At 38.9% G+C, this 26193-nt stretch overlaps 1 protein-coding gene across 1 annotated transcript in view; it reads left to right on the plus strand.

Annotated features, from left to right (window-relative positions):
- Positions 1-26193, plus strand: part of LOC143178988 (pikachurin) — a 216874-nt gene that overhangs the window by 68262 nt on the left and 122419 nt on the right. The window contains exon 3 of the mRNA XM_076377942.1: positions 1193-1309. Coding sequence (XP_076234057.1) covers positions 1193-1309 — 117 coding nt within the window. The remainder of the gene's footprint in view (positions 1-1192; positions 1310-26193) is intronic.

A 26193-nucleotide genomic window follows, 5' to 3' on the forward strand; every position in this document is an offset into this window, starting at 1 on the left:
CATCTCACTTAATTCAACTAAAAACTAAAAAGTTACTCACCTACTTAACTTCTCCAAACGCAACAAAAATATTTTATTTAAATCACTTCACACCTTACAAATTTAAACTAAATTTTACATAGCCAAAAGAAGCAAAAATCTAGATATTACAACCCCAAAGAATTCAAAGCACAGCATCACTCACTTCCATTGCAATAATCTCCAAAAAAGTGACAAAGGCACATAGCAAAAAAAATTCGCTAATCCCTAAAAATTTAATCTTGGAAACCAGAGTTAGTTGCTAACATTGTTCTCGCAAAAAGCAGTGGGGCTGCAAGACTCAGACTTTGGGTCACGAGAACTAGTCTACCCCAGCGTCCGCGAAAAATTCCATTTCCGAGTCGCGGAAAATTACGTTCTGTCGCTGCAAGTGGTTAAGGAAATGTCTTACCTTTATAATAGCTATGGTAACTGAAACACTTTGAGTCGTTTCGAATCTATACATATATATGACGAAAAATTCGAATCACTTTGAAGCTTAGAACTCCTGAAAGTTTTGATAAGTCTTGAAACTTGAATTTTGATAGATCTTGAGTCTTGAAGGTCTTGAAAGTTTTGGTGTCTTCGAAGCTTTGGTAGCTTTAAAAGTTTTGAGAAATTTAATAGGTTGTGAGAGCTGGGTAATAATTCAATATCTTAGAAGCAACTCCACTATATATTTTTGTCTAAGCAGTACTACTAATATAGAGTACTTTAACTAACCCCTCAAGGAGTTATGTCGTACATGTATATCATGACCAAAGTCAATCCATAGCGGAAATGACATTTAAATTTGAGATTAAATTTAAGGTACACAAATTATTGTATCTGATTCTTGTGTATGTGTCTTCTTCTAAAACTACAGAATGTGCTTTCTATGATAGTTACAACATACGAGCTAATTCTGAATATTGGTTATAACACATACATGTATACCATACTGGTGAAAAATTCATCCCTCTGTAGAGTAGATTTCTAGTGATGAACCATGACCCTCGAGGTGTTAATTAAAGAAAGTTTGAAAAATTCGCGTTGCCTTTCGAAACCTTCAAGAATGTTGCTATGAATCATGTTTAAAGTGATTCGAGTCCTTTCGAACTTCAGCTACCTGCTAGCCTCGCTGTGCCATTATTACAAATCAACTTCTCACGAACAAAATTGTTTGCATTTGCAGGAAGATGCGGACATGGGTCGCCCTGTGAGCAGCTCTGCTACGAGCTTCACGATGGGATGTACGAGTGCGACTGCAGGGACGGCTACATTCTTCATAAAAATGGATACAGCTGTGCCGGTGAGTTGACCACCAAACTTCTGGTTATCCTCATTTACGATCCTCGCGAAGATACAAGGATCCGCGCTCCTAAACCTTCGATCTCCCTGCAGACAATCTGCTTAGACGATCGCTGGATTCTGGAATATTCAGTGGTTGCTTGAGAACTTGAGATTGTTCTGGAACTGGTTCTCGTAACTCGTTCGCGTTTTACGTGCGAGGATCTTGCTCATTTGGCACTGCGCGGCGGGTAGGAGCGGTTTGTGACGTTAGGGGGCTCAGTGGGAAAGGAGCACGTGCCACATCAAGTCACTGTTATAAATTAGTCTTCATTTCATCAGGTTTTAGGACTGTGGCGTGCATCTTTTCCTGAGGAGGTACATGTTAACCTTTGCGCTTGAGGTACTCCTCTCAAGCACAGACAGTATTTGGTGTTTCACTTGAAGCGTGTCTTTCAGCCACTCGAATATACTGCAATAAAGAAGAAGCCTTGATATAATAAGATTCAGGTAAAAAAAGCTCGAGTGGGAGGGAGGGGAATTCTTTGACAGTGAAAATAAAGAAATACACGGTAATTAGATGTAATTAGAATACTTGTGACAAGGGGACAGATTTTAGGAAACAGAATTTTTTGAGGAAGTTTTGCACTAAGTTGCAATTATTTCAAGTGATAAATGAAGCAGGAATTTTCTGTGTAATTAGATCAGAAAAGGGGAATTATTTCGATGACGAGTTATTTTTTTTTCATTCTGAATCAGAGGTTCTAGGGGGTTGGAAAAGTTTAAAAGAGAAAAGTTTGCTAACGTTACGTGACTTAAGGAGATTATTGATATCTCTCTTGGTCAGTGACGCAGTGTATAACAAACAGAAAGTTCTAGCGAGGATTTCACTTTGTATGCATGGAAAGCATGAAAGATGAATATTACTAGAATTAATAACTCTATTTAGCCCCGTGCACCAGGCAGAAAAATACTGTGCGTCACGTAGGGTATTATTCCATGCATAAAGTGAAGAATATTTCAAAATTTATTCAATTCGAGTATCTGTATTTCAGCTGTGATTTATAGAATTTATGTGAATTATCTATCTAATAACAAACTTTTATCATTTTCATTATTTTAACAAAAACTATAAAACACCAAATTGAATCTTGCATTATTATACATTTTATGTATACTATTATCCTATTATCAATTATGATATATATTTTATTATCATATTAGCACTAAGCTAATTATTACTATTTCCTCAAAAACTTACTTTTAAAATGCCGTCACGATGAACAGTTTCAGACGCCAGATTTTTTAGATACATTCTTATTTCTAGAGTGCTACATTGAAATATGCAACGTGGAAACTGATATTCTAGAGCTTCTAAAATTTCTAGGGCTCAAAATGCACGTGTCAAAAAATAAAAAAATCTCCTGAGCGTGCCTTTCCATGCGAGACTAGGATAGATGAAACGTCCCATACACGACGACTACCCGTCATAAAAAATTTCCTCTCGCTAGAGGCGAAGTCCTTCAGCCGAGGTACGATCAAAATGTCCGTAGCACGTATGGGATGGCTGGTGCGATATAGCGAGAAATAGAACGCGAAGGGTGAAGGTTGCGTGGAAACTCGTACGAGGAAAATCCTATCGCGAGCTCTTCACGACCGGCGAATTTCTCGACGTTCGCTTTTTGCGCATCACGATTCCGTCGTTGACGACTTCCTCATGACCGCTGCAGGCAACAGAATAGCTAACTGGTCCATGGAGAAGGGGGAACTGACTATAGCGTCCGTTCGAGCGCGATAAACGCGCGATCTGTCGTTCAATTTCGACCAGCGAGCCGTCTAGAGACATTTTCCCCCTGTTCCACATTTTTTCACGCTTGTCCCAACCCTTGGCTGGAATTCAATCTTAGCCAAGCGCCACGTCGACTCCGTCAAAATTGCAGTGTTCCTGGGGCTGGAGCTTCGATTAAATGGGCTGCTTCGTTTCGGAAATCGACTTTCAATGGATTTCGATTCGAGATTTTCAGGGCTGAGGATAATTGGGGGTGCTGTTCAGGGGACAGTCGAGCAATTTGTGGGTTGATAGTGGCTTTGATGGGGAAGAACAGTAAGGGATGTGTTTACTGTAGCTTAATTTGAGTTATTTTAGGAGACAAAGTTGTTAATAATACTTATGATAATGTATAGGGTGTTTCACAAGACGTGTCAGAAATGCTGAGGGATGATACATAGATACCAAAATAAAGCAACGTGAAGACGATGATATTATATCCAAGGTTTTATCTTGAGTAACTGTTTGCTACGATATTGACTAAAATGTGGCTGACTTATTCTATTATTGTTACAGTGTCTAAATTCGCTAAAGCACGCTGCCAGTAGAACAAGTCACCATGCCAGACGCATTTTATACACCCTTTAAGCAATTAATAATAACTCACAATTAGGAACAAAGCCTTTTCGTCAGTCCTAATTTTTACCTTATTTTGGTGTATACATATACAATCGTTCTGTAGAATTTCTAATTTCTTTAGTAACACAGTTCTTTGCTCTATGCAAAATTCTGTGCGGAAGAAATTCTGCTAGAATCACAGTTAAAAAATTCGAAAGGTCCTCTATATTTCATAGGAATAGATAAACTAGCGCAGCTGGCTAAAAGCTAGAGCAGTACATAAAACATAAATAAGCCTCTCACCGTCGCACACATAAACCATGACTCCAAGCTCATTTTTAATTCACCTCCGAAACGGTTCCAGCTCCGCCAGTTATTAATAATAACGAGCCTCTGCACGCTCGGCACTCGACAGTCCTTAAACGTCGCCTCTCGTTACGCGTAATTTTCGCAATCTTAACCTCGCACAAAGGGTCGGTTGCTTACAAAGTAAATCGTAAATGAAGCTTAATAGCATTCGCCGATGCAAAAACGCCTCGTCTGGGGCGGAGGAATAGTCGAGTGTTGCTCTGTGTTTCCTCTAGCCACTGTCCTTCGCGGAACCGGATGAGAGGTTCTTGCCGCGGGAAACGAATCAAAGGAACGTTACTTTCGTGTGCAGCATCAGAGCGAAAGTTCGATGGAAGCTTGTTGGCGCGTAAACTGCATTGAGTTGCCGCGTGAACCGTTTCGCTCGTAGTTGCAGAGACCACGAGAAGGACGCCGCTGTTCGACTCGTTGCGCTTGGGGGACTCTGGAACTTATTGGAACTAGTTCCACATAGAACGTCATCGACATCTTTGGCGAACAGAGGCGGAGAAATAGAGACAGAAGTGGTGATCACTCGAATAAAAAGCAGGAGTGTTACCCTGCACGTAGATGGCGACAGGTTTGCAGGAAGTTTCGTCGGGTCAAGTCCCTGGACAAGGTTCACCAGGCTGGAAATAAGTAACCGAGTTTTGAGGAACTGTTACAGTTCGAGAACCGTCTGGCTATGGGAAAACTCGCGGGGTATTGTTGAAAAAGCGAGCTATTTAACTTTACAGTACGCCGAAGTTCGAGGAGCTTTGCTGCGAGAACTTTGCTTCGACTCTGGCTCTGTGGAATTTCCAAGTTCCGTTTTTACGGTTTCGATTAGCGGCGAGGCGACGGTGGAAGGAGTTTCCATGGGCCGAGGCGAATTGTTGGTGGGTCGTTTGCGAGCAGGCTTCGCAGATGTTAATTCTTATATTTTGTGTTCATTCCTTTATGGTATTTCAAAGTGCAAATTATGAGTTCCTTGAGGGATACGTGGACATTTCTCGATAAGTCAGTGAGGTCTCGCTATAGGAGAAGGGTGATAACTAGCTTCTAGAGATCAGGGTTCTTACACATTCCCTTAAGTACCATATAGGTGGACCTTAACTCTCTTACCCTAGGATGTTTGAGAGAGTATGAGACGTGTGGCGGATTCGCTTTAGGGCATAGGTCTCAATATAGCCACATGGGTCAAGCTATGCACCTGGTAGTGGATCGAGTGTTTTCTGATATGTATAGTACAATTATATACTATTTAATTATAAAAATAATATGTATAATATTAAGTTTTAATCATAAACCTTGTCTTTGGCATTTCAAAAATTATGATTATTCTTGCCATGAATTGAAGCACAAAATCCTTTGTTTCCAATCGCCATTTTTGAAATCTGGACATGTTAGGTAAATTTTTTCAATTTTTTTTTTAAACAGAATTTTGGTCGATTTAAATTTTGCACTAAGAGTGGACACAGATCCTTAGTTTTAGGTATCATGGCCTTTCAATTGAGGTACCCTCAAGCGATCAGTGGTCATGCCCTGTTCAGTATCTATACGCCCATCTACATGCCCATCGTCTCTCTATAAACGTTCTACAAACTATTCCAACTATCCACGCCTTTTCACGATCCATCAATTAATTCGAGATTCCTCACATAGCGGCCAGCAGAATGTCATAACTTCGATACGCTGCTGGTTCCATTCAAACACCAGCCTTCCTCGCTACGGTTACTCGTTCCAGTTCTCGCCTCACGCTCGTTTCTTCAAAGTTCGCGAACTCTGTCGTTCAGACGACCAGGTACGTAAAAGCGTCCGCGTGTCGGCTTGAGAACGTTCGCCACCCAGTGAGAGGGTGGAAAGATGGATCATATTTACAGGGTCGCCGAAAAGGCATTCGAATCCATCTTGCGTGTAGCACGCGGCGTCACGCTTTGACAGGGAATCGTTTCAGCTCAAAATGCACACCGAGCTCGCACACTTGTCGACCCTTTCGCTCGCTTCGACTACATTTCGCCCGTTCATCGCGCCAGCCCATTGAAATGGCCGTGCATCAGCCGTTTACACGACGAGAGATTATACGATATGACGTTGGAGTCCGTATGCAGTGGTAAGATTATCGGAAAAGCATTTGTCAGGTGCAGGAGAAGCAGACAACTCATGTTATCGTGAGAAAACTGGAATGGAGTCTTGTTCTTTGATTCATTAGCTTGCAACAGAAGGAGCATTGAGGGGACTGTAGCTGGGTCGTTTAGATTATTCTAGATCAGCGATGCTCGAGTACTGCGGCTGTTTCATGAGTAGTCCCTTGGAAGAAATGCAGGTCGTATTGGCCAGCGTGGAAAGAGCACGCCTCATCTCACATGCATTTTCAGCTGTAGCGTATTATTGGCCAAAACGGTCACACATACTAGCTCGATTGAGAGGCTGGCGGAAAGAGCGAGAGACTCTTCTCGCCCCTGTGCCATCTCGAGGGACTTGTCATGGGACAGCTATAATACCTACGAGGCGAGCGCGGCCGAAAATGCCCGAAATCGTTCGCAAGCAGTTTCAAGGCCGACTTCAGCAGCAGAGAGGGGAGTCGTCGAAACTATTCTAAGGCAGTTCCTCAAGGAGGGGGAGAGCTGTGCGAGCTAGGCTGCTCGCTTGCGATTTTGGGCATTGCCAGGTGCCTGCAGACACACTTTCTGAGCGTCACTGCTCTAGATGAGATAGATATTTTGGGTCTTCCGAGGGATATGGTCAGAAGTTTGCATTATGAAGATGAGAAGATTAAGAACTGTTGTAAAGCTAGACAGTAGAAAACAGTTAAAAATTTAGGAAACTTTGGGCAACCTATAAAGTAGAATTTTTTTACTGGTAGCAAAAGGATGTTGACACGGAAGAATGTTCATCTTAAAAGCCGAGAATATAATAAAACGTGAATTCCATAAAGCTATGTCTACATTAAGCATTTTCTGGTCGGGTAACCGAGTTGATCAACGTAAAGTCGATCAAACTTCTCGTTTCAACTTGGTTGAAATGGGATTTACATGGACAACCTTAATCAATTTAAGGTTAATCAACTCGGTTGTCCGACCAAAACTTCCTAATGTAAACGTAGCTTAACAAGGAACTAAAATTCTAACTTCATCTGCCAATATCTCGAAAACAAGAATATGCGACTTAAGCTTTTATCTTACAAAGCTACCTCAGAGTCACCAGCACCATGCCTGAAAGCCTTTAATTCGTTGCTCAGCGAACAAGAATCGTCACAAAGCGGTTATTGAACGAAACGAGGGTGCCGACAATGGGACACTTACCATTCACGATTCCAGACGTCGTTTTTAAGCGTGATAGTAACGAAACTGTCTTAGGGGAGGTGGCGTGTCGAGAGACAGAGATCTCTGAAAAGTTCAAAGGTCGATTCTAAGCATGCTTGGCCCGTTGACTTGCGCCGTTTGGCTGACGCCGCGCGAACAATCGCGAGACGAAGCTCGACGAGGGGAACATCGCCAGTGGACGAAAATGAGGAATTGCAACTGGGATAGCTGCTAATGAGAGCACGTTGCCTCGATGTTGCGCTACGCTTCGCTAAACCGCTTCACGTCGCGGTTGTTGCTACACGGTGTAGTAGGAACGCCCACGCAATGCTAATGTCCAGATCAATCGCTGGCACAGTTTATGGTGCGGTCGCTGAGCATTGTTTTTAAGCTGCGAAATTTTAGTCTCTAATTGGTATATTTTTTAGCTGTAAAATATGTCCCAGTGATTTGAAGAACAGTACAAGTCCAAAAACTACGTTTCGAGGTATGCCTCAACGTGTAGGTCTACCTGTGTATTTTACATATTTGGATCGTAGAGCTAGAGTGTATTAAATCTACTTGCTTTCTGTGTTACTTAATATAATTTGGCTCTGAGGTCCAGAAATACATAGTATTGAGATTATTTGAAAGTTGCAGATTTTGGACCTGTAGTGTTCTTCAACTCGCTGATTTAATTAAAGGCTATTAGAGGCATTCTGAAACTTCCAGCTCCTTTTGCTCTTAGTGTCAAAAACGTGCCATAATTCACCAGATTCTCGAAAGGTAGATTAGAGTGTCTTTTCCAGAAACTTATATTTAGCATACAGATGTGTTACTTGGAGCAAAGATTCTCTCCATTCCTCTCAGTACCAAAGATGTCAATCTCCTGCCTGGTTAAGAAAAATCCATTATGGTCTCAATGGCCTCTAACCTACTGATTGGTTGGTAATTGTTAACGAAAGTAACCAATCCGTGGTCACTTTAGGAAGCAATGAGACTTTATATAGTATATTTAGTTAAACGTGAAAGCAGTCAGAAAGCAGAACTAAATCAGCGTCAGAAATTAGTGAAAAGATTAGTTTCAGAAAAGCAATCAGACTCTGAAAAGCTTAGTTATAACTTATAAGACACACTGGTCCCAAGTCAGCAATCTTGGATGGTCCTTCGAGGATTAGTAAGCGGTACGTAATCAAAGTGCAATAGTCAAGCATACATAAGCGAGTAGTAGTAGCTCTAACCCTTTAGACTAAAGTAACATGACTAATATTAACGAGACTCAGAATTTCTAGCAATAAATGAATCTGTGCAGTAAGTAATTATTGTGAATATTACGATTGAAACCAATTCAGATTTACATATTTGACGATTACTAATATTAGTAATATTACAAAACGAATTAGAAGCTTCAGATTCTTCTTCGTGGTGTGCCCTTTCACAAATTAGACTCCTGTATTCGCGAGTCACGTTCCTGTGCAGACAGAAACTTTCCTGACATACCTTAAATATGTCTAATTCATCCACTAACCCCTCGAGAGAATAATTTAGCCCTAAACTGAGGTCCAAGTCTGGCACGAACTAAAGTCGGCCTCGAAGCTTTGCAGGTTTATCACCGGCAACCCATGGGCATAATTTCGAAACGGCTTTCGAAGGACGTAACCCAGCACGAGCCCTCTAATTTCGTTGGTTACAGCTTAATCTAGATCGATTCATGGCGCGGCTTCGAGTTCGCGAAGTTTTGTCCAAATATCACGAGGGAACCTTCTAATGTCCCATAGTCTGCATGAATGATTTAACAAGTCAGCATTATGGATCGTGTTTACTACCAAGGAGGAATAAAATCGATCATGTTCCATAAATCTTTGTGTCCATATCCATATTCTATTTTGGTATGTTAAATTACAAAATTAAATACCCCACAGATTCCCTGTGACTATTATCATATTGAAATTGAACAGAATTTCTTTTTCTTTTTCTTCTGAACAGTAACAAATGAATTTACTTATAATTTTTCCAACTGTTTTGCTTATAATCATAGAAAATGAATTTCACATATAAGATATATGAAAATACTTCTACGATAAGCTGACAGAAATAATGTGTTCCCTGCTCCAGTTTCCAAATCGATCTGTCAAAGTAGAACAGTCCATTTGAAGTCAGACATCAGTAACGTCGCTTCACGTCAACAAGGAAATCCGAAATAAGATTTAAATGGGTTAATTGGGTTGGCCTTTGAGAAGGAATTCTCGAAGAAATTCGAGAAATTTCTCTGATCGTCTTCATCAGAGTGTTAATTAAGTCGAATTTCAATGAGAAAGAAACCCTCACCCGAGTTGCTATTTTGGAATTCAATAACTTGGCGCGATTGGAGTTTGAAGGAAGTTCAGAACGCGTGGGATTTGACATGATTGAATTTAGGGAGGGGCGAATTGAAGTCGACGAAGGAAAGCGCAACAAGAGGCACTTCAACAATTGAACATCGCTGCCGTCTGTACATGGTTCAAATTCTAGGCGTATGCTTGCCAAGTCGGAGACTTCAACTTTGATACACGACGAGATTGGATTTTCTTTATTAGATTATATTATACTGGGGACTTGGTTATCGTTTGATATTGTTAGGATTCCTATTTATTGGTCGAGCAGGAGCAAGTTGGGAATTGCCAAATTGGATTGAACTTTTTAAATAACCCTTCATACAATTTTCTTCAATGTAGAATTGAGTTTATACATTACAGAGATTGGAATACCTGTACAAGCTGTCAAATCTGAGAAAGTAATTTTGTAATAGTTTCGCTGAGCAACAGGACTAAATTATTGTTTTTACGAAAAATAATAATTAAGCAAACTGAATCTTTGTTAACTTTTCTGTCGTACAGTTGATCAATACTTGACCATGTCTGTCCACAAATTGAATCTTCCATCTTTCTCAAAGTTTCATCCAGCTTAGTTTTGCCACATGCCGAGCCAACTTGTCATCCAGTGACGTCATAGAGTAGAATAGTGAGGCTATCACAAGTAGTGCAGTCAAATCCATGTGGTACCCCCACTTTCCTGCTCTATGTCGTTACTGGAAGACATTTTGTCCCGGTATATGGTAATACTGATCCAGCTTCTTAAGGTGGGTCTACAGTACATGTTACGTAATAATTATACAACTTTTTAGAGAACTTTTTAGAGAACATTTTAGAGAACTTTTTAGAGAACTTTTATCATATAACTTTGTTATATAACATGTAGTGTAGACCCACCTTTAGATAACAAAAATTTAGATTGAAAAGTTGATCCTCAAGAAGACGTCAAAGCTAAGGTCATTTCTTCTCATAAGTTTTTCCTTTTTCTTACTGAACTTGCTTCGTAATTATTATAATGCACGTATTTCCTTGCATTTCCATCCATTATTACTAGTGCTCGAGATCCTGATGACCTCGTGCACGGCAGTTCGTGCAACCCAAAAGAGAGGTCTCGTGCGAGCCAGGGGAATCGCTGTACAGATGGTATCATGGGAATAGTCTGTCTTACTCGTTTCCACTGTTCCATTTCTTTGACGCGATTCAAGTATCGAAAGAAGAGCCCGCGGTGGGCGGAAATGAACACTCGCCGGCGTTTCCTCCAGGGCTCGATCCCCTATTACTCGCGGAAGCAGTGCGGCCAGGCGTCTCCATTCGCCAGGTTCGATTAATTTTAAACTTTATTTATTGCTGGGGACTTTGTCTTAATCTGTGCACGTAAACACCTCACACAGATTTTCTACTTTAGAGACAAAGTCTTTACTTTGTAGAGGTGAAACTAGGATTCGATTTTAGTGAAGCATCTCTGGTTAACACTAGAACTACAAATGTTACTCTATATCTATTTTTAACGGTGTGCTAGTATTAAAAATGAGTGTAAAAATATATAATTGAGAAAAGAATGCTTTTTTTTAGTTTTAGTTTTATTCAGCATTCAGAACAAAATAAGGTTGGTGAAGAGTAAAATGTGTGTAATAATTGTACTAGTTGTTTTAACTGTTCTGGTAGTTTCAGTATTGAATTCGAGTTTTAGTTAAACTAGTAGCTTTACTCAGATTCTCAGCACTTTTTTACTCTTCAGCGTGAATAATTTCTGAATTCTCAAAATTTGAAATGTTCAAATACTCAAGGATTACACTGAGTCATTAGAATTATTAAAAAAGGATATATAGCATTCGAAAGAGAAAGATATTTAATTTTAGCTGTAATAACAATCTAGGGGTTGTCTAGAATTTTTTGTATGCAAACTTATTAATATAAATTAGTCTATGATTTAATACGAGGCAAATGAACTTACAATTAGATAGGTATAGGTCTCAGATTTAAGCTGTTTACTCCTCATATCTATATTTCATTTTTTCGTCATTATTATAATTTGCACATGTTTCAGAAACAAATGGACAGTCGCCATAATGCCTACTATGCATTACCTACACTCGTATTCTATTTTAGCTTTCTTAAATCAAAAATTGCATCAATTAACTATAATTTCAGAACCCTGGAATATCAACGTAAATTCCAATTATCTCCACTAATAAATAACATACTATTTCTAAAGCATGATCCTTTAATCCGACTTGCAAAGTAAACTGCTGAAAGATGTTTCAGGCGATGTTATTCTGGCCCGGTCAGATTAAACCGATACCATCTGTTTAATTAATAGAGACTCGAGCTTCCGTTTATCTAATCCGCGTTCGGGATCAGACGCCACTGGCAATAACTTTTATCCCTGTATTCGAAACGAGCCCCATTATTCTCGCCTTTGCTGTTTAATTACCCTGTCTGCGCCTGTTCGATCGCGTTCTCTGTCTCTTTCATCCCTTCCCATGTTTTCGGTCATTTTGCATGGCGGTCCTTTTATTTTGTCTGTGATACATTCTCCATGGAGCCTCAGGCTTATTCATCCTGACCCTCGGAGAGGAAACTCGATTAGCTGTTGATTAATCTTGCCGTATCGCGACTTCTGCTCGGATTCACTGGCTGCGTTCGCGCTTTTCACAAGAATCACCACTGAGCGATGAAAGTTATTGTTTAGGTTCTTGTGCGGTATGAGAAATTTATAGGTGAAAATTAGGAGAATAGTGTTGGTGGAAGCTGTATTTTAGTTCTGTTTTAAATATCATTTATAGTGGATAAATTGATATTATTTATTTTTAATTGATGTATGTATATTTATCGTACTTTATTTTGCTGCGTTTTTGTGCAGGAAAACTGTGGAGTTTCATTTTTGTAGATATGAAGAACAGATTTCATCTGAACATATAATTACGAGGAAGAAAATTATTACTGTCATATCTAACACTGTCAAATAGAGTAAAAAAATGTAAAACAGAATTGGTCTGTAAAACAGAATCATGTGCCTGTGCCAGTGATAGCGACCGTGTTAATTAACGACGACTGGAAGAATATAAAAAGCGCAAAAAAGTTACAATTTATTTTATCCAAGAGTAATATATAACAGCGTCGTTTCACGTAATTTCATTGGATTGCACGAACCTCATTCTCAGTGCAAATAAATTATAGGCACCGTTATATTGAATTGGATCCATGTAAAAAGTTTTTTTTTAAATTACTTGGGCTTCTGAACGATTCCAAGATTACTTCAGTATCTATGTCTATTATAGAAATCAACATTTTATTCTCAAGAGGAAAATGTCAGACAAACGATTTTAGAGTACATAATTAATTCCATACAATTTTTAAAAATTAAATCAACCGATCCTCGGCTAAGAAATTGAATTAACATTAAGGACGTCAGAAATTTAGCGGAGCAAAATCTGAGTTCCAAAGAATTCCTCTAATCTCAGTTGCAGCAGTGATCTCTCTGAGCATCCTCTATCAAGGAAGTTTATTGGAAAAGTTGAACCTCGGATATCTATGTGTGACAGATCGATCCTCGCGCTACTGAGATTAGAAGAACTTGCTGCAATTTTATGTGAGGGAGGAATCTGTAACTCGTTCTAGAGATCGTCGTTCAGCTTTAATCCCATCCTATTGACATCGCTAGAATTTATCATAAATTTTGATAGGTAATACTTAAAATACTTTTTTGATAGATAATACTTAAAACTACTTAAAATACCCTGAACAATAAATATACTTCTAAATACTTGAAAAATTGTTTCAACTTCAGTGATTTTAGTACCATATTATAGGAATATTCTGCAAAGTTTAAAGGATCGTAGTTTTAGTCTCTGTTTGCCCTCAGCTTGAAGTCTTCCATTATTGCAATCATATTTGTGGATATCGAGTGGTCCTGCGTGTCGCCTAAATATAACCCAGTTTGCATTCATTGATTAACCAATTAGGTCCAAGGGTCGACCGATAAATATTTGCCAGTGCAGAAGTGGCAGTGTTTCGACCGACAGGTTTAGCATTAATCACCTGACGATATTTGCATACCGTTGCACTAGCAAAGGCGTATTTCAGCCTCCCTCTGGCACTTTCGGGCTTCCACAGAACTAGGGAATAAATTACACTGAAGCAAACGCTGGAAGAAAAATGAAGATCAACATTGCTAAACCAATTCGAACATAAGACACTATTAAATGCACCTTCCGTACAATTTGTTCGAAGCACTTAAGGTGGGTTTATACTACATTTTATAAAACTTTGTTGTATAAAATGGAGTATATTTCATATAACTTTATATAACTATAAAATGTATATTTTATATAACTTTATATAACTATAAAATGTAGTATATTTTATATAACTTTATATAACTATAAAATGTAGTATATTTTATATAACAAAGTTTTATAAAATGTATATAAATATATATAACGTTCTATGACTTCTATAACTTTAAAGTAGACTTACATATATATAACATCTCTCTTTCTGTTTTCTAAGAAACATATATGCAACACCACTCTTTTCTGTTTTCGAAAAAGTTATATAACAAAATTACTTAAACTTATATGACTTTTTTTCATTGTTTTGAAGCATACAATTAACTATCAAAGTGGGTCCTACAAGTTACGAAACATGTAGTGTCGACCCACCTTTACCTATTTAATTTTGCTAATTCGAATCTCATTGACTTCTTTCGATGTCTTATCGCGATTGCCTTGGCGATAGAAAGGATTTCAAGTAATATTAATACTAAAGGACTCGATTCGAATGGCGTGGCGTTACCGTCGAGCCATTGGGACAACTGTAAATGAGAAATGCCATCGACCGCGTTCCTTTTTAATAACGAAACTGCGAGCAGTCGTGGAATCCGTTCTGCTATGAGCATCATTTCTAAATCGACCCAGGGAATTACATTCCAATCGAAATTGCCGGAGCGTCCTGCATTCTCGCTCGGTTGCCAAGATCGTCACCGCGGGGTTCGGAAACTTTTGAATGTATTCATCGCGAGGTCGTCGTGTTTCGAGTGTGCCGACTGTAATTGCAAAATGATTTACGTTGGAACTGGTGCGTTTAAAATTCTGTGAATTATTCGGATACAAATTTGATCTTAAGAATTAAACGGTTGCGAGTCCATCACTTTGGAACCATTTAGTCTTGCTGAGATTGTAAGTATTCGTTTTTGGTACTCAGTTACTAGGAAAATACTTTATAGCACATCATGATGCTTGTATAAATTTGTCACGTTCTTTATTAAATCTCTTGAAAAGTGTGTAAAATATTCAATGCCACCTTTTGCATATTTTTTTCAAGTTATTCTAAACACTGTACACTTGGTCATAAAAGTATCCATCCATCTGACGTAATGGAAGACATTTTATCTATTTATTATTATTCCTATTAGTCACAATATGTAGTTAAAAATAATTACTTCATTTAAATACTCATTAAATATTTGTTAAAGATAGATTTCAAGTTATTTTTCCTCTTTACTCGTGTATGTATCATTTTTTGTAATATCTACTTTGTTCTACCGAATACTTGTCATGGTTGGATATTTTTGTGAGCACCTGCATATGTGTCACTGTATATGTATTAAGAATTGGGAAGAAAGTCCAAGTCCTCAAGGTTTTTTTAATTACAATTTTTTAATTTCTTTGGCTGTGGCTAATGAATAAAAAACTTTTAATCAAATGTGCAGAAAACAGAGTCCCCAAAAGCAGCACTGTAATATTGAGAAGATCATAAACCGATTCTTGAAATAATCCATAACAATATCTATTGGGAGTGCATCTGATGATTTGAATAATTGTGTGTGCATCATCCAATGCATATTTTTTTTACAATATCCACAACGAAACATCACAATAAAAGGGATTGTATTTATTTAGAATTATTGGAACAATTCTGGTTCAATATTTCACGCGCCAGCAGTGTACGATATATTCGAAATTCGATAAAATGTCCATAAAATCGGCCATAGAAATTTAATAACATGTTAACGACAATGAAACATGCGTATGTTTTATGTTACTATTAAATGCACGAATTACAGCACAAAATACGTCACCCGGAGTGACAAATGAGTAATGAATAATGAGCTAGATGGTTATAAACGTTCGATCGCCTCTATCGTGTGTAAACGTATGCATATGCAAATTCAATTAACGCAAATGAAAATAAAAGAGTAATTTCTAATAACTCTAGATGAACGATGGATATTTATTTACTTTTAAGAAGATTAAATATTTCTTCCAGTATATTCCATTACTTATTTAATGGAATACTAATTACCTCCATTCAAATGAATGAAATTCACAATATGAATCTCATATTATGTTTAAAATTCTTAGCCTTTAATTGACAAGTTACCATTATCAGGAAGTAGAGATTTGTATTGGTGCAATTTTCTTGTAGGTATTTATAATATGATTTTATTTATGAAGAATGCAACATTTATTTTTGAAAGTAATAGAATACTGTAGTTTGTAAAAAAATTGATATCAAAGATTTGTATTATATACCAAAAGAACATTTTACTACTCCTGGCAAAAAATATTTGATCAAACGCAACAATTCAAAATATTTCAAAGTATTGTAGTTTTTGAAAACGTATAACAATACCGTACCAAAGCCATTTAACATTCCCATGTTTTATATTTTCTATTTTAAAAACTTCAACATTTTTTGATAACTCCATGTTGTTGCGTTTGATTGAAAACTTTTTGCCAGGGATAGCATAACAATGCATCCAGTCTCAAAAGCAGACTTCATTAAAAGTTTTCATTGAAACTCCAATTCAGTTACTTAAAATTTCTCATTCAAAGACTACATTGTTCACTCAAATTTATCCAATACCGTGCATATTTAACCCTGTAATAGGTCATCCCGAGTGAGACTCGATTTCAATATTCAATATTCACTTCAATAAAAAATAAGACACGTTTCCTTTTACAGTTGTTACAATATACAGAAGTATTTTAAATAACAAAAAACCATATATATTTTCACTAAAATTTGGAATTTCATTAAACAGTCCAAAGATTAATAACAAACCCTGCCACTTTCCAAACCTCCCCTAGCAAAAGGTCGAGGACCCCATCAACCAGAAATCCAGCGATATCAATTCCCCTAAAACCGGAGGATCCGCGAATTGTCGTCCACATTGCGACCGTAACCGTGAAGATACGAATTTATAAAAAAAAAAACGATAACCGACGCCATTCCTTTCGCCAGTGGAGCGACCGATTTCCCGCGAGAAATCGACCAAACCGTAGCCGAAATTTCTACGAGGTTGGCCGTCGTTTGATAGTGACGGCAGTCGGAGCGATTTTGCTTCCACGCCGTTGCGACGTCGACGGAGATCAGCATATGGAACGGTAATGGCGCAAACTTGCCTCGAAAAAGGGAGAAAAGGGAAATATTTCTCCCTCGCGCGAGCCATTCGAACGCCCGATGCTCGTGCACGGCCTCGCGACCGATGGAACAGGGAGGGAAGGGAACAAAGGGAGGGAATAGTGCGTGGGGTGGGCAGAGCACGCGGGGGAACGACTATATTGTTATTTCGAGAGGAGGAAGTCCGACGTGAGCGAAAACTTGCCCTATAAATTCCGTGCTCCCACCCCGCCGTGGCGGTGCAGCGAGGGAGCGCGATAAGGGCCGCGTGCGGGGGCGAGAAAAAGTACCGGGAAAGCAGCGGAGAAGACAGAGCGTCGAAAGTCACTTTAGGCGGACAGCGAAAGTCCAGTGGCTGGAACAAGCTAGAGGGAACTTTTTATCTCTTGGCGAATGGGGTAGAATTAATTAGTGGCGGTTCTAGCGGAGTTCGCGAGACTCTATTATTTGGCAATCGGGTTCTTGGAATGTTTGATGTGTAGTTACTGTTGGGACACGCAAAATGTGGATTTTGTTTTGTGTCATTCTTTAGCTTCTCAGACTTTTTCAAAGTGTGATTTTTGTTTTTTTGTTTTATAGGTAAAGGTATCTACATTGTTTGAAGTAGAAGTAGACTGCTGTATGTCTTGAATCTAAGGTAACAGTGCTAGTTAGTAATGCTAAGTGGTTAGGGTCTAGGGTAAGAATGTGCTGATGGATTACTGTGCCCTCGTTTTATTTTTATATACAAGGTATTTGATAGCAGGGGTCAGAAATTTTAAGGGATGATTGTAGATGCTAAAATAAGACGAGAATGAAGATAGACGAAATTGTGTTTGAGGTGAAATGTGTCTGAGTAGGGACTTATTCTACTGCACACGTGCATTAGTTAAGTCAGGCACATAGAATTAGTAGAATATGTTCTGAACCAGACACAGAAACGCTAGTAGAATAAGTTTGAAGTCAGACATGATGAAGTCAGTATAATAAGTCCCAAGTCAGAAACAGCAGAGCCAGCGAAATAAGGCCCACGTCAGACATAGCAAAATCAGTAGAATAAGTCCCTAGTCAGACACACCAGAGCTAGTAAAATAAAACTCAAGTCATGCACAGTAAAATTAGTGGAATATGTTTCTAGTTAGACACATTTTACGAGTATTTTGGGCGTCTTCTCAACAATTAGTAACTCAGAAACAAAGCTCTAAACAAACATTTGCCTACCTTCCTTTTCGTCTTATTTTAGCATGCAGAAGCACCTCTTAAGACTTCTAACACCAGTTATCGAACACTCTGTATAACAAGTTGCAGTAACATTCTTAAACTGAAAATCTGTCTTTCTTTATTTTTATTTTTTAAATAAAATCAAATGTATGCAGTACACAGTAACTGATATCCTTATCGTATAGGAGTTCTGTAAATATCGTTGTAACTTGATTAAGAAAACAAAATTATCATGAATATTAATTTCTCTATTAATCGAGTATCATGTTACGATCGAAAATCCACTATAATAAGGTTTGTGGAATGTATTGGGAAACTACGATTTGGTGATCGAAAGCCACGCGTATGGGTCTAATCGTCCCACGGATTTAATTTAATTCCGCGACAGAAATTTGGCCGCGAAGCGAATCGAACTTGATTACCAAACTCGTTCGCGCGAAACGTTTTACGAACCGCTTCTAATCCTTTCACCCTCGGGGCGCGTCGAATGAATTCACCGATCCGTACATGCAACAGCATACCAACCACCATTTCATACTCCAATTAAACTTATAACGCGTGGCTACGTAACTTCCCAGATTTGTGAGTGCTCAACAGAAAGAGATCGAATTTCCTACTTTTTGCAACCTTCTCGTGGGTGTTTTTCATTGTGTATCGTTTTCAATTAAACGAGATCTTCAAATTACCTTGTCTGTTGTTTATTTCATGTATTAGCTTTTTGGAGCGTAGTGGGACGAAGAGTTTCCTACCTTTTTAGTATTTATGGATTGTGTACAGTGAGATGTTTTTCATTCTAGCTTCAAGTTTCAAGATGGAAAACCTGAAGTACAGTAGTCTACAATATAGAGTATTCAACGACTGGTGTCAGAAATTTTAAGGAGTGATTGTATATGTTGAAATAGAATGAAAATTAAGAATAACAAAATTTTACGTTTAAGGCTACGAAAGTGGATAAAATTTGAGTGAAATGAGTCTGACTTAGGACTTATTCTACTGGAGGCTTACAGTAGCTATATCGGATAGAGTAGGATAGTCCAATCTCAAGACCGACTTCGTTAGAATAAGTAATTCCCGAGCCAAACACGAAAAAGTCAGTAGAATAAGTCAATCACAAGTCAGACATATCGAACAGAGTAGACTAAAAAGACAGTCCTAAATCTAAGTCTAGAAGACTAAATCTTTAAATCTAAGTACACAATGTTAAGTTATAGCGAATAGAGAGTGGGCCACCTAACATGGCCATCTTAATTATTTTCAATATTAGCAGTCCAGTCGAAATTTTTTATTGCAGAAATGTATTCCTCATTTTCTCGTTTTAGAATCATTTATACCTACTGTTTTAGTCTATTACAGTACCTACATTAATTTCATTTGCTGGAAACGGTATCTATTTTCCATTATACATAAATGGCCATCCATTTATTCTATTACAGATAAATGACCAATCACTAAGTAATGACATCGAAAATAGTTAACACCTTCCAGTTCGTGAAGCTTTGTCTCCGATAGCAAGGATTCGATTTGATCTCAATTTTGGAACTAAGTTAATCTCGATGGACGCGCAAATCCTGTTCAATCATGTCTTCGAAGGACACTAAATCGTGAGCCGGGTCAATCCCTGAAGTATCAAGAACAATTCAACTTGGAGAATTAACGGCGTTGACTGTTCTGAAGTCGACCACTTTGATTAAAACGAGACGATATTTACCTTCGGCCTCAATGTCTGGGACATGGAGCAGTAAGCCGATCTTGGTGATCCGTTTCATCAAGCACCTATTACAGTATTTCGTACCTATATAGACTCACAAGTCACTACCAATGAGTTTATAGGGAACACTTTTTATCTCTGCAATCAACTTATTAATTAAATGGACATTTAATTCCACATCTAGGTACTATATCTGTTTTATCATTCTGTCACTGCTTCTATAATTCTGGGTATTCAGGCTATTAAGTCATTTTCATATTGTGTCGGATGTTATATTTTCTCCTTGTTCTTTCATAATTTACTAGAATTATTATAAACTGTTCTGAAATGTCAAAAGAAACATTTAATAATTTTAAAGACTCAAAGAACTACCTACAGTAAATTATTCATATCTGTATAGCTATATCTGTGTGTTATTTCAAATATGCTATACATGTATTATAGGGTTACGAGATGTTGACTCACTACCTACAAACTGAAACAGCGGGGAGGAAAGGAGAATTATCCACTGGCATCGCAGACGAAAAACTATGACGAACCGATCACATGGTAGAAGTCTTCTAACCAATACATCAAAATCGGTGCGTCACAGTTATTTCTCTGCAATGTGAATAAACGATCCACCCTTCCCCTCGACAGTTTCAATTTTGTAAGTACTAAGCCAACATCTCGTAACCCTACAGTACTTGCAACGGAAATACTAAAAACAACCGCGATTTAATATTCACAATCTCCACGAAGGCACACTCAATCGAAAGTGGTAAGTGTCCCAATATATATTACCACCAATACCTACTATGATCTCCACACACATTCTGTCCTCATCCTCCACCACACCTGTCCAAACAATAATCTCGCTGGCGATACCCTCTATTCATTACCGAAAAACACAGAGGATTAAAACGCTTTTGGTGGCAGCGTTGCCCCAAGATCCCATTTCATGACATTGTCGGACACTAAACTAATTTTCGAAGCGACGAGGCCTTTATGAGCCCGTATACACCTACCGCTTAATTTGCGACCCGGTCAGGCGGTCGTGTCGCTTCATTTTCCTGCACCCTCCCCAGAAGATTTAATCGAACAGCAGGGAAGAGGAAGCAGCGTTATCGAGGCGGCTGGATATACCGAGCGATATTCAGCGTGGGCGTATAACGCGACGCGTGTCGGACGCGCGCGCCAAGCGTCAAACTCATTTGCGGGCACGCGTGTGCTCGTTCCATGGCGGAGCCCGTGAACCGCGTAACACGACCGCGAGCCCATCGGACCGATTAGCTTGACCCGCAGAATCAGATGGACAGAGGGGCGAACGGAAGACGCAAGCGATTTCCTCTTGCAAATGACGCGGTGGCGAGTGTCGGGTGACGAATGTTGGGTACAGATGAAAAGAGGGACGCGTGGGAAATGTGTCGGTGGATGGGGGTGGGAAAGAGAGAAAGGGAAAAGGGAAAGGAGAGTGTTTCGTTCTGGGTCTGATAGCGAGGTGACTAGACTCATTAATGAGAGCAGATAGCAGACCCTGTCTTAGATGTGGAGATGGTCAGGTTAGAAGGAGTGTTTCTATGGAAGGATGGTTAAGGGACTGTTTTTGGGAAAGCGGTAGATAGGAGAGAGTTCCTTTAATGGAGAAGAATTTGGGGAGGTGTTGTAGGAATTTGATAATACGCGGTGGTTAATAAAGTGTGAGTTCAGTGGAGTTTTTGGGTGACAGGGTGGATGGATGTTTGAGGGTTCTGTTTTGTGAAGGGTAGTAAATGGTGAATGTAAGTGATGAATGTAAATATTGAAGAGGTGTTGATAAGGTGGTTTGAAGATCGGCAGTAGATGATAGATTTTTAGTACTTGCTTAATTGAAAAAGTATAGTGATCCAGGAATTTGGTGAGGATAAGGTAATTAAGGTTGTAAGTTCGAATCTAAGGGCATCGTGTTTTTTTATGTCAAAATTAAGGACATTGGATTGGAATTAGGTGTTTAAATATACAGTGTATTCGATAACAGGTGTCAGAAACTATGTAGGGTGATTGTATACTCTAAAATAAGAAAAAAGTCAAGAACGATAAAAATGCGCCTGAGATCTCGTAGCAGAGTTATTAAATGTTGAGAAGACGCTTAAAATTCGCGTGAAATGTGTCTGATCGATTACCTACTTATTCTACTGTTGACATGGCCTGGTCAGATTGGACACGAGATCAGTAGAATAAGTAGGTTATAAGTCAGACACATATTCTACTGGTTTTTGCTAAGTCTGAGTTGAAACATACTCTACAGTGTTTGACTTGAGACTTATTCTACTGACTTCACTGTGTCTTGTCTGGCTAGTGCATGTCAGTAGTAGAATAAGTTCCAAGTCAGACCCATTTCACGCATATTTTAAGCCTTTCCTCAACAATTAATAACTCCGAAACAAAGCCACGAATATAATTTTGTCATTCTTCATTTTTTTCCTATTTTTACATGTAGAACCACCCTTTAAAATTTCTGACCCCAGCTATTGAACATTCTGTAGATATGTCTGTCTGAATAACGAATCATGAATTTTACTTGAATGTTACTTATACTTGAACTTTTCAAGAGTACTCAAGTGTTGTATGATTCAACAAACTATTAAATATGCAAAGGAAAATTTCAATGTTTTCCATAATTTTTCATTAAAACAAGGCACTTCCCCGTATTTACATTCCATAAGAAAGAATTATACCTCTCAGAAGCGCCACTCCACATTTCCAAAACCAGGAAGCTATCACAGTATCACTAGAACGATATTATCATAAATATGAATAGTTAATTCCTCTGAAACATCCAAGATCCCAATTCCGCTTAGAGACCTCCATTTTCAACTAGAAACATTTCCACCTCGGAACCCTCCAACGCAGAAGATTACCTTCGAGAATGGCCTCTCAGCCACAGCCAGAGTCGAGCATCGTGATTAACTTTCTACAGTAACTCGAACATTAATATTATGACACAGCGTTACAATACCGTGCGCGAAGCTGCAACACCTGCCAAAGAGCCGACCCAAAGCGCGGGCTCTCGTCGCGGGGCATTCAAAAACGTTCCATTAAAGTCAGGGAGGCATTTAGCTCGCGCTCGAGCGCCGACCAGTTTTGTACCGGCGTTGAAACACAATCCTGCTGGTAAATTTACTCGTAAGCGGGCCGCGCTGTCGGTTAATTGTTTCAGCTTCAGTTTCTGGATATAATACATTCATTCGGGCCAAAGTAACTTTCGCGAATAGACGAGCTGACGCAAATATCGCTGGTAAAACGGACGCGCGACCGCCGCTGCCCACGAAATTACGCGGATTCGTTCGTGCACATTTTCTGCGTGGGATCGCAAAATAGACTGATCCGAAAACAGGGAGATCAAGTGGAGATTACAGGTGATTGAAGTTCCATCAGGGGAACAAGCATAAACATTTATGGAACGATTGATGTTTTACGAAAAGCTTGTGGATCTTGTTGAATTGTTCTCGTTTTTGAGGTAGGTAGTTTTTTGGAACATTATCTGAAGTTTCGAGGTTTTAATTGACAGTGATTATTGGCAGGCAGTAAGTCGAAATTTGTTTTAAAATCTGAACTGAATGTCGGATGAAAATTAAGAATAACGACATTGCATTTGGGGATTTATTTCAGAGTTATTAATAGTTGCAAAGACGTCTAAAGTTCGCGTGAAATGTGTCTGATTTAGGATTTATTCTACTACCAGTGCGCACTAGTCAAGATAGACACAGTAAAATCAGAAAAACAAGTCTTGAGTCGGACACGTTTCACGCATATTTTAAGCGGTTTTCAATAATTAATAACTCTTATTTTAAAATGTAGAACCACTTCTTGCGGACACCTGTCGCTGACTGTTCTGCATAATGGATAGAATCCAATATCGACTAGTTCCAACTCACAAAATTCGATATCCGCTCGTATCTGACCTAAATCTAGTTGTAGAAGCTAATGGTAGAACTCAATAATACCTATTCCAATTTATTAATCCTGACATTAAAAATTTATATTCGTAATGTCTCATTCATGGAAGACAGTAACTGTTATTACTGATAGTAATCCCGCGGGTGTTAAACCCAATATTGACTATCCTCCACATCTGTGCGATCGAGTGGGACAACCTCAGTGTTGCGAGGACCTGATATTCAGAAATGTATAATCGTAGATACCTGATACAAGAACCCCCAAATTGTATTCCTGGATCACGACAGTACCTGTGGGTAACGAGATTCTACAGTAATGACCTCATAGTTGCGATATCGATTGTCACGACTCGTAGTCGTTAGTATTCACGTCCCTTGACTGTAGGGTCCTGTATATTCTGAACCGATAATCGAACTTTCCCACTGTAGACCAGCAGAACTCCAAATATCCGACAGGTGTAAGACCCCCAATTTCGATCTTATTCCAACCACAAATATCTTGTAATTGAAACAGCCATAACAGAGCGAAGAAAAAATTTCTTTCAATATCTTAGCTATGCTTTTCTACCACTTATTTAGGAACTGATTTGAAGAAACAGAATAACAAATTTTAGGTTCACTAAGTGTGGGTGATAGTAGAGTGAAGAAAAAATTTCTTTTAATATTTTAGCTATGCTTTTCTACCACTTATTTAGGAACTGATTTGAAGAAACAGAATAACAAATTTTAAGTTCACTGAGTGTGGGCGATAGTAGAGCTACTTTAGCATTCGATGTGGATAATTACTTGAACTTGTAAGCAATTTTGAGGAATCTATCGATACATGGAAGCGAGTAAGGAATTTTTGGATAGCTGCATCTTAAGATAAAATTCTTTGTCAGCTAGGAGGGTAAGGAAAGTCCTCCGAACCTCCTCTAATGGTTCTTTTATGGATAAGGGGTAATTCATCTTCGCTGGAACACTTGATGGTGGTGGCTTCTAGGGCTATACATCTCTGAAGTATCCTTTAACCTCTCGAGAGAGGAATTTTTTTAAAAGCCAAATAGAATAACTGTACTTTATTCTGAAGATGTAAGTACACAAACCAATCAAAAAATTTCATTTAAGATATAAGTATTCAAACGAATCAAAAGATTTAAAAAACATAGGGAATTTCCTTTGAATACCTACCCCAAAGAGTTTTCACTTCATCATCCATAATTACGTGCAAATGTAAGAAAATCTAAACGCACTCAAATCTATGTATACTCCAGCCATCTTTAATAGCTTTTAATAAGCACTCAGTTACTTGCAAAAAGCTGTATGACCTTCAGCCGCCCTGCTACAGTCCCTCAATGGTTACCCAACTAAAAAAGTGTTTTTCTCTATTTTCTTAACTCTGCAAGGCAGGGAAGTCCCTAAAGAACCGAAAAGTTAACCTCGATCCCATTCTGATCCCACTGCCGCCAAGAAGTCCGCCGCGCAGCGCAATCCAACGTTATCGTTGCCTCGCCGATTGGCGTTCATCGTCGACTCGTCCTCGGGGGCATGCGATAAAGTGGTTCGTCGACGAGGCGTTTTATCTGCGAACAGGGGGGGTGCGATTTACTGTCGGGCGAGAATGTGCGGCAACGTGAAATTACGCGCGCCACTCGTTTCAGTATCGAGGTTGACGTATGGCACGCGTCTATTTTCGCCTTCCTCTCCAAGCTAAATTGTAAATTTCCCCGTAAGCAACGGAAGCGCTAAATCTAGCAGATAAGTGCGCCTATCCAGGCTGACGCGTCCTTTACCCCTTTGAAATACAACCAGCGAAGGAAGACGTAGCGCTGGCCTCGCTGGCGTCGCTTCCATAAACGTTTCAATTGAAAGTGAAGCATCGCTGACTGCGAAAATGCGTGTGATCGTGGGACAAGCAAATGCATCCACGACTCGGTTCTGGACGTGTCGCCGTTGGGATTTGAGGATCTGGAAGGATTTAGGTTACGTGGAAAGGTTGGTCAAAGTCGGGTGAAAATAATGGAGTCCCTCAGAAGGCGAAGTATTCGACTTTACTTCTGTGTTTTTCTTAATGGGGTCTTTTAGTTTGAAATGAAGTAAGTCTTAAAGGTCGTACTTCTGTGGGAGAAGAAGTTTTGAACCTTGGGAAGAAGTGAAGTACCTTGGGACAAATTGGAAACCGTAGAAGGAAATTAGGTGAAATTAGATTTGAAGATTTTAGGTAATAATGAAAATTTAATTAAGTATTCTCTATTGTTTAGAACAGTTTGAGTTTTTGCTTATAAAGTCTTTTTTATGAGAATTCAATTTACATAAATTTCAAAGATTGTTGATGATAGTATTTACT

The sequence above is a fragment of the Calliopsis andreniformis genome, chromosome 5 (genome assembly GCF_051401765.1).
Source record: "Calliopsis andreniformis isolate RMS-2024a chromosome 5, iyCalAndr_principal, whole genome shotgun sequence".
Taxonomy (NCBI): Eukaryota; Metazoa; Arthropoda; class Insecta; order Hymenoptera; family Andrenidae; genus Calliopsis; species Calliopsis andreniformis.